At 34.4% G+C, this 12,974-nt stretch overlaps 1 protein-coding gene across 1 annotated transcript in view; it reads right to left on the reverse strand.

Annotated features, from left to right (window-relative positions):
* Positions 1-748: 748 nt before the first annotated feature.
* The window catches only part of LOC119084767, a 37,568-nt gene continuing 25,342 nt past the window's right edge, over positions 749-12,974 (reverse strand). Inside the window, exons 3-5 of the mRNA XM_037194833.1 lie at positions 5,270-5,583; positions 4,322-4,441; positions 749-765 (exon numbers count right to left, since the gene is read on the reverse strand). Coding sequence (XP_037050728.1) covers positions 749-765; positions 4,322-4,441; positions 5,270-5,583 — 451 coding nt within the window. The remainder of the gene's footprint in view (positions 766-4,321; positions 4,442-5,269; positions 5,584-12,974) is intronic.

Raw genomic sequence — 12,974 nt, forward strand, 5'->3', positions numbered from 1 at the left:
CAGGAAATATATGAAATGCCGTCTTCTGCTAAGATTTCTAATCGAATTGGATCTTTGTTTATCATCATGCGTTCAAAATTCTATAATAAGTACGTCTTTAGTCAGATTTTTTTTTTCAATTTTGATATTACTTACATTTACGAACAATTTTGGTGTCTGAGTTATTAGGTCCAGAACGATTTTCTTGATTAAAATTGAACGCAATGGAGAAACGATAATGTCTTTAGAAGCCTCAGACGTTAAATCCGGTGTTTCAGTGGAATATTTGAACCTTTTCCGATAAACAGATACACCTTTGGAGGCATTATTCTCTTTTAATTGCGGGAGGTTTTTCGGTTGCGTTGTAATAAATTCGTCGACTCCATGTGTTTCCAAAACGTCTTTAACCGTCTTAACAATCGCTTGTAAAAACTTACGATGTCCTCGATTAAACAATACGTTTTCCATCACAGCTTCATCATTATGAATATTACCTTTTTTCACCTGATCGGCAAAATATTCGATATCATCATCCACTATTGTTGCTATCGAGTGACAATTATCATAGCCACAGCATTTTAAGACGTTCTTTATATATACAGGAATAGCTGCACCCATTTTTCTCTCAATCCATTGAAATATATCACTCATTTTTCGAAAATTGTTCTAGAAAACGTAATTTTTGACAAAGACGAAGATATGGTATAATGATTTTTAAATGTGAATATATGTCTGTGACTACTCAGATCAGACGCACATTATACGAAATTTATTCGATCAAATACACTAAAAATAAGGGGTCATTATTTACATATGCTTTTTAGGTTCCTTTCCCCGCTTGCACACAATATTGCCTAACCATCTAGTCCCTCAGAAGCGGGCGTACTTTGTGAACGACCCCTTAATTATACCAATTTAAAAACAATTGGTTTGCTTTAATTGAGAAATACGGTGTATGAATTCCTTTGGCATACAATATGTTCTTGTCAGACTCTAACTATGACATAAATAACTATTTCGCCACCGGTGTTGCGATCCATTTTTTACTTTTGTGTTAACTTTACACCACCAAAATCATTTCTTTTCTCATTCAGGTAGTTTTTTCTTATTGCTAACATATTTATTACACGCACGGAATTTCCAAAACCCACTCATTTCTGTTTTTGAGTTTTACATGAGTTTTTGATACCTCCATATAGAAATACAAGCAAAATTTACAAAACCACCTTTAAACGACAGAACAGAAAATGTGTCGGTTTCAAAATTCCGCGCTTGTATAAAGCGACATCGTGAAGTGAGTTACGCTAAGTTTACAGGAAAATTATATTCGGACTCGGCGCACACATAACATGACATTTGTTATGCATTTAACCATTATAATACAACTGGTAGAATAGCGCAGTGACAAAGTCCTCGATCGGCAGTAAAACGATCCGGGTTCGATTCTCCTGCTTGCCAGCAAGTTATCAATTAAGTTATTGTCACTGATATCAGGAACAATAACAAGGTGAGGAAGTAACATAAGTTGCTTTAATAATACACGTAGTCGCTTGCCCGATAACTTTTTTTTTTTTACAAACAGCCTTAATGAAGATTTGCGTGTTGCCTCGATATGCTACCACTGACAGATTATCAATTATTATCGTAACAAATTGTAAATTGAATTGTCCATAAATGAAAGTGATAGGCATCAATTGATCGACTGCATATTGCCGGTATAAATAAAAATATTTTAATCTACCAAAAAAAAGTTCGAGAATTTATCTAAATCAATGGCAATAAAAACGGAAAACCTACCGAAAACTCAACCGCTACTTGAATTTGTTTTTTATCTCTGGAACGTTCCGATGTGTGCATCTTAAGAATAAGATCTTAGCTGAGATTTGCATATTTCAGGGTATAATTTTGTGATGACAGTTCGGGGCAAATGAATTTTTTGAGGAATCTTTCTTTCTAATAAGGATTATAATAGGTAAAAAGGAAGAGATCATGCAAGAATATCCTTACATCTCAAGTGTATTATTGAAAATTTTTAAAGCAACAAAGCAAATGAATATTCAAACATTCGAGGCAGAATATAGTAGTAGTCAATGTTCCGTTTAGTATCGCCATCCGTTTTCTCGTATTTTTTTCCATTCAGTACTGAAATAAATTACTGGGTGAATTACTCTATAGATTCTGATATGGTAAACAAATACTTTGAGGACGAGCTCAATGTAATCTTATTCACTTTTGATGTTATTGTTTCAGCTCCAACGTTTTGTACAGGTCTTCCTTAATAGACGAGTTGGCAACAAAAACAAATCATACAAAGATGAAAACAAGTGAAAATGAGTCAAGAGATGAGTACAAGTACAAAAGATATACCTGTTGAGCCCTTGGCGTTGGAATCGTAGCTATTAAGCTCGGTGCTACTAATCTGTGGAGAACTTTGTGTTGTTTTGACTTTAGACTTACTAATGAGATAACCAAACCTTTTCAATGAAAGCCTTCTTGAAAGAATTTCCTTTGCTTTGTGTTGTATAAAATAGCATGAATGGTATAATATCCTTTGTTTCATCGAGTTTGGTTTCGGATATTTGCAGGTCATCAAAAATAGCCCATCCACCAATCTTGCGTTCAACAAGAGCAGTGAAGTGACACAGTATCGGATTGAATTCGATTACCGCAAACAACTTGTACTCATTGTCGTTTTCAGGCTTAATTGTACGGCTCAAATGTTGAAGAGATATTTTCTTCTTGTTGCGAACATCGCGACTCGGCTCAATGTCTATGACTAGGATCTTGTTCAGAACTCTGTTGAAAGTTATTTCCGCCTTACAATTAACACAGAGCCGTTTTTTTCCTAAGCCCTCGTCTATTGATCGCTGGATATTGTTTAACTCTAAATTGATACCACCGATTGAAAAAAACGGCACGATTTTCGTTGTGGTTGATTTGCAATTATGGCAAGTTTTCGCTTCAATGGCACTTGATAAAATCAGATTTTTCGATGCAAGTTGAGCGAAAAACTCTCCCAAACCAGTTCGACAATCAATGTACGTAAATCGGTCATCCACTTTCATATTCGGAGACTGAGCATAGTGTTTGTCACTGAAGATGGTTTTCAAGATAATGTTTCTGTTACGATTGAGAGATTCCCATGCCGAATGAATTTGCATGACTTGTAATTTAGGCGTTAATGAATTGGTTTGAAAGTACTCATGAACCAGAGTAGTAAAATCACAGCGGAAAAAAATATGTGCAACGTCCAAGAATTCACGGTATTCTTGATGATCGAAATAAAGGGCTGCATACGTTTCTAATATGCTGTCGAATCCACATGTATTACGCGTATGAATTAATCTGGATCCATCCCAACTACCATCGTTGGTATAGCCTCCATTTCGAAATATCAACCTTTCACCGACTCGATTATGAATTTTACTTGGAATTTCATTGGATATGTTGGAAAGGTCGAACAAATTTCCACTGTTTTCTAAACCGGCCAAACTGGAATCTGGTTTGATGTTATGACAATATTGTTAGCAAATAACAAACATCAGCAAAAATATTGGGTCAAAAATAGCCTATTCGTAGGATCACAGACGAAAGATGTACGAGAATGTCTGCCGCAATTTGCGTAAAGACTTAGTGAAAATTTTAAACAAAAGAATCCTATCGTTTGAATGCTTCACTAAGTCCTTAGGCATATGTTACCTTCAATCATTCCATTGTTATCGCATTTTAATTCTGCTATTCCATGTTTGCCACTCATAGACGGTACAATTATCAACGCGTAATCTTCGTTGGCTTCGTGAGTCGATGGAACATTAGAAGTTATATCCACGGGTGTAAGAATGGGCTCATCAAGATGGGTCGGAATATAGTCGTCTTGGTTGTAAGTTGATAATACTGTATAGGCAAAAACTATATAAAACGGAAAAAATTCATTGGTACTCCAAATTGAAAATGAAAAGTCTGTTTCTATCCTAAAAAGATTTCTCACTGAGAATTCAAAATTCTCACTGAACTTTCTCTTTTGGATGAAAAAGATTTTCATTCCTGATATGAATAATACTAGTTAAAATGAAGAACGAAACATACTTTGTGTGGCATCATCTATTTTGTCACCATATTTGATCTCAAGATTGTCGAATCCTCCAGGGGTAATTAATATTATCAATTCATTGCTTCTGCTCAATAATAATTAAAGGAAGAACCTACCAGTGGCTCCCTCGATATTATTGCTAAATTCAAGCTTGATTGGCGGCCCAATTAGTTTTTTTAATGACGCTTTAAAGGCAGACATAAAGTTTAAGTCTCGAGATTTTCATCGAAATAAATAAAAATAGGAACCTACTGTTATCCTCTCCAACAACATCTTTGTTTTCAATTTTGGGATCGGATGGTAATTCAAGACGTTCAGGTTCATCTTTAGGTTGATCTTTAGGTTGATCTTTAGGTTCATCTTTACGTGACTCTTTAAGTGAATTTAGAAAAAATTCCGGGCTTGGTCTCACGTTTATCTCTCTATCTCTCTCTCCTTATTCCAATACAGTTTATAGACAAACAAAGATGCCGCAATGAAAAAATTCCGCGGAAATATTAGATACATTGTCGCATCTTAGTCTTTTTCGTGAACTGTATTTGAATAGATAGATAGATAGAGAGAGAGAGAGAGAGAGAGAGAGAGAGAGAACGTGATAACAAGTTCCACATTGTTTCTACGAGGAAGTATCATGCGGAAAAAAATCATTGGTTTTGTCCAACAAAATTTCACAAAAATAAAAGTTGAAACCTACCCATGATACAATCAGCAAGTTTTTTATAAGATTTGAGCTTTGCCGGTTTTTTAACAATTTTTTCGTACGGAATAAATGTATCTGCGTGTACTAGTGTAAGATGCCGTTCGAAATTTGATGTATTCCACGATCCATACTCTGATGTTGTGATTTTGTGGAAAACATTTATTTTTTCGCTGCAGAACGGACACTCTAATTTTCCTGCGTATTGTTCTGAGTCAGGGGACTTTTTTTCTACTTGTACCGAATCTTCAGTGAATTTTTTATTGACGTTCATCTGAATCAGAAACTGTGTAAGGAGTTGGGAACGAAGAACTTAGCGCAATTGCATACCTCGTCATACAAAGCCGAATTGTGGTATTTCAAATGCGACAATCCTTTTACTAATAGGTCATGTTTATGATGTTTTATGTGTGGGTCAACCAGTGGATCATCAATTCCTTCATCGATTGATTGCAGCATGGATTCTGATAATAATTCTATTGGAGAGAGTTTGGGTTTTTTACCTGGTCTAGATTGCTTTCCTTCTGCCATCGTTGATGTTTCAGTTTTGCTTTTAACATCGGTTTTGGCTTTATTCTTTCTTTTAGGGGAAGCGGCCAAAAAGGAATTGACACCGTTTTCTTCCAAGTTTTCTTTTACCAAGGTAACAGCCGCTTTTATAAGTTTTCGGTGTCCACGAATAATTTCGAATTGCTCAATTCTTTTCATTGATCCTCCCAAAATGTCTGTTTCTTGGAGTTCGCCCTTGTAATATTCAATGATACTGCCCTTTCGCACCTCTGTTTCCATGTATTCAAAGTCAGAATCCTCAATGGTACTAATTGTGTGGCAATTTTCATATCCACAGTATTTTAATACATATTTGATATAGGGAGGAACGGTCACACCCATTTTTTTCTCGATAAATTTCCAAATTTGATGAAAGTCAGCTGAATGTAAAATCAATCAGAATTTGTAAAGATATCTATAAAGCAATTTTTTACCCATGTTACAATCGTTTCTTGATTATTTTTGAAGATAATAATTCAACTGAAAGTTTCGAACGATATCTCAATTAATGAAGTTGCAAACGCAAAGCCAAGAATGAATCAAGGGTAACTCAATCCTAAATCACAAATCACAATATCTTGTGTGTCGAGGGTATAACATGGGGTATATATAGTGAAAAAACGAGAATTGTGATCTAATATTTTTTTGTTCCGTATTCTGATAAACGTTACATGATATGGTTGACTTAAATAGTGCAATTAGATTTAATTTTATATTTAAGTGCTTTTTTGATATTTTTTTTTTGTGAGTGATTATTGACCCAAGTTAACTGAAAGTCATTTCAAAAATACTGATTTGTCAATAATGCAGTATATAGTACAAAATACAAAATAATCAACTTTCATCCGCGACAAAATCTGAACCACTCAGGGTAGTTATGTCCAATCAGTTTTCCGATTCTAATCAAAACTCTGATGCGAGTGATCATGGTGAACGGGTCAATTCAAAAAATATTGGCATCATCAATGAGGACAGAAATGTTCAATTTACAGAAACATTATCAACTGGAACGTTTTCAGGTATATACACGTTTAATATTCTACGTGAATCTAAGGTGTATTTCAACTTCTCTTTCCACCGTCAATTAATTTTGTGGCCCGATTTTTACAATGACAAAGCAAAATTGTCGCCTAATTCCAATTTCCTCTTTACAATTGTTATCTTTCAAAAGAGTGTCATTTAGCATAACCATGCGAAATTTAGATGATATTTTATATCATGATCAGGATTAATTTCAGCCTCAAACACACCTACAATCGCTAAACCGAACTGGTGTGCATACGTTATTTTGCACCAGCTGGTCACATACAATTCCAAATGGGACCAGCTGGTGCAAAATAACGTATGCACACCAGTTCGGTTTAGCGATTGTAGAATCCACACGAGTTTTTTTTTAATTCCACATATCTCTTTAAATGATCATATGAAACTGGTTCAACGTTAGTTCTACAAGAAGGAGATTTCGTCATACTGTCGGCTCCTAATGAAGCGTATACAAAATGACCCGATAGCGCTCTGATAGTTCCATACTATATCGGTCAAATTTCTCGAATAGACATTGACGGTAAAATATATTTTACTATATTGTTGCAGTGAATTCTATACTCGATTCCATATGTAAATACAAACCGCTTCTACTTGTAACGTAAACAAACATTTTTCTAGACAAAATCGAGTTACGAACATTGGAGAGATGTCACGATTCCAAGTTTATTTTTATGTTTACGAAAAACAGCGCCTCGAAAATCGGTTTTATTAAAAACGTAATCAAAATTTTGCAGCCCCCGACACGGAATAGACGTCACAAGTTTGTTTTTAAGGATAAGTCCATATTAGACTTTCATATTTGATTCAAGATTTGATTCGATTTTTTGGTGTATTAATTTGGTATTACTTGAATTTACAAAAAAAAGCTGCAGGCTGAGGCTTAGCAAAATAACTTGTCAGATGTTTTCTAACACATAAACATTGCTCAACACACCTATTCACATTTCGTTTATCTTATTTTCAAAAATAGGGTGGAGTGTCGAAGAGTTTTAAGGTTTGAATTTTCGCATCTGTGTTACGATGTGTTCTTCTGGTCGTGCTAGATGCATTTCGAATTAGTTTAACAAACCTATGAGTCTTCGTATGAGTTTTAAATTTGACAATTTTCTTTGGAAGGTAATAATGCAAAAAAAATAGCTGACAAACTACAACAAGAACGAGGCATTCAAATAACATTATTAAAATCTAGCCATCTTAATGGGAATATTTTTTTATTCGTTTTTGTGTATGCAAAAAATAGCTATTTATTAACCAAGGAAAAAAGCGTTGAGTTATGTTTCGAAGATATTTAGTAGTGAAGACCACAAATGAGCAGATAAGACACTCTTTACGGACCCGTACAAAGTACGAGGATATTATACGTTTAAGTTTATGTCTTATCTGTAACAAGTAGAGTTCGAGACTTTAAATAAGGATACACTTCCTGTGGTTGTTCAGAGATTTTAAATCTACATTAAACTTAATACTGCTATATTGAGCTGTATTCTACTACATACCCAGCTTCATTATACACTATAGAGTCAAATATAATTACATTTAATTTGTTCTTGAGGATAAAATGCGTACATGTCCCCTCTAAGTTTTTTTCTCCGAAATGAACCAGGGCCTATTATTGGTAATTTCGCTTACATAATTTTCAATTAACTTCGATTAAAGAAAATTTCAGTAAATTCGGTATATCAAATTTTCAATAATAGGGCCAAAGCAGATAATTTTTCACAACAAAAACACTCTTTCCATTTAAGGTGTGAAATAGTTATTTATACAACCGAATGATAAATGCTTTTTTAGGCACTAGATGTGTAGGCCGCAGGTCGAGTGTGACAATTCACATCGTGTGCCTAAAAAGCATTTATCATCACGTTGTATACAACGTTTTTCGCAATAAAGGCAATGGAAAGTCCTACTTTTCGTCACTTGTTGCGAAAATGACTATTTTGATATCTTGGAAGTGAAACAGTTATTTATCCAACTGAGTGATAAAAATACAACTGGTGTGTCCCAAAGATGTAATTATGACCGAGTTGCATATAAGCACCATTTTACTCAGAAAAAAACCAACGAAAACTTTACTTTTTGTAACTGAGTTGAGAAATATTAATCTTACTACTACTATCAAAGCAACTTTCCATTAAGTTACTGTAACTGATATCAGGAAGAATAACAATGATAACTTTTTCTGATAGAAAACATACTTTGAAATGACCTGGCATATGCGTGTAAACTTTTTATATTGGTATTTTATGTATTTAGCAAACGAAAAACAGATTTCTGTTTCGATAGAGGTTTAATGTTAAGCAAGTTAAGCTCCACTATCTATTCACAAAAATGGGAATTTTGTTTTTCACTTATTTTTCTCTAGTGCCTTAACGTAAAAATCTGAAAAAATACTCAAAAAATGTTTGTTTAAAGTATAACTTCTGTGATTTTTTTCTGATTTTTTTGACCCCTATTTAATGATTTTTTGTACTGACACTTCCTTTCAGCAACTGATATTACACTCCATATAGACATTTTACATTAATGCACTAGATAATTTAAAAAATAACAACGAAAATCACCCCTTTCCCAAATACCTACCGCCAGGTTCGTTAAATTGGCTGATATGGTACTATAATCTTCTCCATTCGAAGTAGCTTTAGTTCCTTTGGGGCACTTTTTACATGCTAACCCTACTAGGCTCTTTCTACACTTAAGACTATAAAAGAACATATTTTTTATAGAATCAAACTAAAATTTAGTCATCTTTGTAAATTTCATTGAAGCATGGAGAGTAGTTAATTCCTCACCCTAACTCACTTTATTTGTCGTTGAAAATTTTCTATCATCGACAAACCCTAGATAATTGCCATATTCTTCATCCTGGATAGGTATAATTGGTGACGTTATGCAGAGGGACGACACTGAAGTAGTAGATGCGAAAGAAAACTGTGATACAGAAATTGATGAAAAGCGTCCTTTCGTATTGGTTGCAGATGAAAAAGGGAAAAGAAAAATTATTCGCAAGTCAGTTGTTTGTTGGCTTGCATCAAAAGAAAAATACAAACTCAGTTACGAACGGTTGGTGAATTATTTATGCAGCCGACGGTGCGAGAGAATCTTTTAATATTTTACTTACAAAATCTCGTGAAAAGTCACGACAAATAAAAACCATAGATAAAAATACTAATTTTGTTTCAAATTTTGAACCAGCCGTGAAATTTTTGAATTATCGGTCAGCGTCAGATATTCACATCTGGAAAATTATCCGAATTTCTCAGACATCACCAGTCTGAAAATACAATAAATTCTGTCCACTGAAAAAAAATCCGCCAAAGCTTCTCTAATCTCTAATCTCAAGTAGATTCTCGTCTATCCCTCTGATAATAAGAAAATTGTGCAAATCTCAGATATCAGCCGAAATGGAAATACAAAAGTTCGGCAAATATCTCAGTCCAGTTGAAACATATGAAGATTCTGACAAAATATCACACTCAGACACTCTGAGGTGGATATCTCGGAAGAAACCAAATATCTCTAAAATAGACGAAAAATACTCTTTCGAACATCTTAATCTTCCAACAGAATGTTTGGTTTAAATTATTATGATAATGAAAACGGAACAACTCTCTAAAATATCTTCATCACTCAACTGATACTTAAAAATAATTTTTCTAATTTTCTTTGGATAATAATAGGAGTGATAGATGTGATAAATTTAGAGTTTAGGATTGATAATTTTGATGTAATCTATCAGTGAATAGCCCCTTGGCAGGCCGTCTACCTCTTCATGCAGATCTGAACACAATAATTCAAAACGCTCTTCATTCGGCTATAATTCCTTCGAGAAAAGAACCACCAGGAATGTTTCGTGATGATGGGAAGAGAGTTTATGGAGTAACCCTTGTGCCATGGAGTCGTGGTCAAATGCTCGTTTGGGATGCGACATGTTCCGACACACTTGCACCATCTTATTTGTATCTATCATCTTCCAAAAGTGGGTCGGTCGCAGAATTAGCAGCAAAAAATAAACATCGAAAATACAAAGTACTACTGGAGCAGAACTTCTTGATCCTTCCATTTGCTGTGGAAACTTTGGGGGTTTGGTGTTTAGAAGCGATAGATTTCATCGACAAACTCGGCAAAAAAATATCACAAGCAACGGGAGAAAGAAAATCAAAGGCGTATCTAAAACAACGGATAAGTTTAGCCTTTCAAAGATACCATGCTGCGAGTGTAATGGCTACATTCGATACGTCCGAAAATATGAACGAGATATTTTATATTTTGTAAACGCTTTTTTCTTGTAAAAAAAAACGTTTTGTAATAAAATATCAAAAACCCTATAACAACAAAATAATAAAAATTATATTTTTGAGACTGATTTTTAGTTTTAGCAGCCATCTTAAATTGCGGCGCCGGCTCCAACTTTTCAATTTGCCAACATCGGAAAAGAGATTTCTTAGAGTTCAATCTAACATATAAAGCAATAAAATTGCCTTTTCTCAAGCAAACCAAGTGAGATGACATAAGCAAATGAACTATTAATTTTTCTATTATGATTGTCAATCACAAAAAATATATAATGTGCACCTCGTTACAAATGTTGATTTTTGTAGGTCACGTGCTAAGTTTTCATTGGTTAAGTTTAGCATTTTGATCCTAATCACAGAGAATTTCTAATCACGACGGAATTTTGAATAACAGGAACTAAACATAATAGATTTCTTTTAAAGATTCGCTATCTGGGACACATCCGGCATTGGAATTTTGTAGTGCTATGTTGATGAGTTGGAATAGGAATTGAATTGATCTTGGTTCGCCAGATATGTCTTTAATTTTCTTGCCGATATCTAAAACAGATTTCTTTGCTTCTTCACACATTGGCCATATAGTTACAATTGCATATGGGATGAAAATATTGGCGCTGTCGATGAGTAATTGTCTGTTGGTCTCGCCTTTTTTGATTTGCCGTTCTTTCAGGAAGCTTACCAGCAGATATGCATGAAATATCTATTCCGAGAGAATCGTTAGAGAGGAATACAGAGAAATTCCTAATAATCGGGAATTTCTAATCATAGGGAATTCCTGATCGGGAAACGGTCAAAATGTCTACGCAAAAATATCTAACGAACAAAAAATCTAACGACAAATTATCTATATACAAGAATGTGTACACGTTCGAAATGTCTATAGGGTTGTATATCTATGGACACAAACACTAACAACAAATTAATTTTTAAAGTGTGACCAGTGTGAATGTCAAACAGATTCTATTCTTTTTGTCACACAGATGAGTTGTTAATAATTGATGGGGTGATACATACAACTGACCCGACCTCATGGCATTATTTGAAGAAAGTAGTGCATTGACAAAGGTTGTTCTGTGTATTATGTAAATGTTTGTTGTAATTCTATTCGATTGAAATGTCAGGTTTACAAATTATTACAAATAAAAAACACGGCAAAACTGCCTTGTATAATGGATACCAGTTTAATGCCAATAGAACATTGAGGAATAAAATATACTGGAAGTGCACTGAGTACTGAAATTGTTTTTTTTAGTGTTCCACCAAGTGAATATTGACAATTCATTTCAGATATAACAAAACACGTTGTCCCGGTCGGCTTGTGACCGAAGAAAATAATGTAAGGAATTCGACTGAACATACACATGCACCGGATGTTCGCCGTGGACATGTAAGGAAAGTGTTACATGACATTCGTAACCAAGCAATCTCAACTCACGAACCACCACAGAGAATTATACGTAGTTGTGCCAGCAAGATTGAAGATCCGATTTCAGCGGTTGAATTGCCTAGTAATAGTGCAATGGCTCGTAGCGTTCGTCGAGTAAGAAACAAAAATTCTGGTTTTAATACACTTCCTAAATCATTGGAAGAATTCGTACTTTCTGATGAGCATACTGTAACAGTGAGGGGCGACAAGTTTGTGCTATTTGATAATAAAGATACGAAGAAACGATTAGTTATCTTTACTACAAATTCGAATCTAACTTTCTTGAGTTACTGCGACGGAACGTTCAATATCGTCCCACCGTTTTTCAAACAATTGAGTTACAAACAATTTTTTTTATCGATGGAGAACCTAATTATAAGACACTTTGTCTCTTATCATATGCCAAAAAAAGTTAAAACTTTTTTTATAAATCATTTTGAAAGTCACTAAAAACACGAAAATTCGAATAAAAATAAATAATAAATAATAATAATAATAATAATAAATATAAATTATTGGCAACGTTCTTTTCTATCACAACAATCACAGTGATCACAACGACACCAGACGGAACACATGTTGTTGCTGTCATTTACTTTCGCATCCTCGTTTGAGGGGCGAAAGTACTTTCGCTCCTCTGTTCGGAGGCGAAAGTATTTTCGCACCTCTTGTGATGTCGTGGCTAACTGAGAGTTGAATTTTTATACTTTCGCATCTCATTCTTCTTCTTCTTCTTCTTTTTCAGCCTGTTTCTATCCACTGCTGGATGTAGGCCTCTCCAACTTCTTTCCATTTCGTACGATCCATTGCCATTTGCTGCCAGTTTGTACCTGCAATATTCTTAATTCCGTTTGTCCATCTCTCTGGTGTCTACCTATAGCTCGTCTTTTATAT

This window comes from Bradysia coprophila, unplaced genomic scaffold (genome assembly GCF_014529535.1).
Source record: "Bradysia coprophila strain Holo2 unplaced genomic scaffold, BU_Bcop_v1 contig_93, whole genome shotgun sequence".
NCBI lineage: Eukaryota > Metazoa > Arthropoda > Insecta > Diptera > Sciaridae > Bradysia > Bradysia coprophila.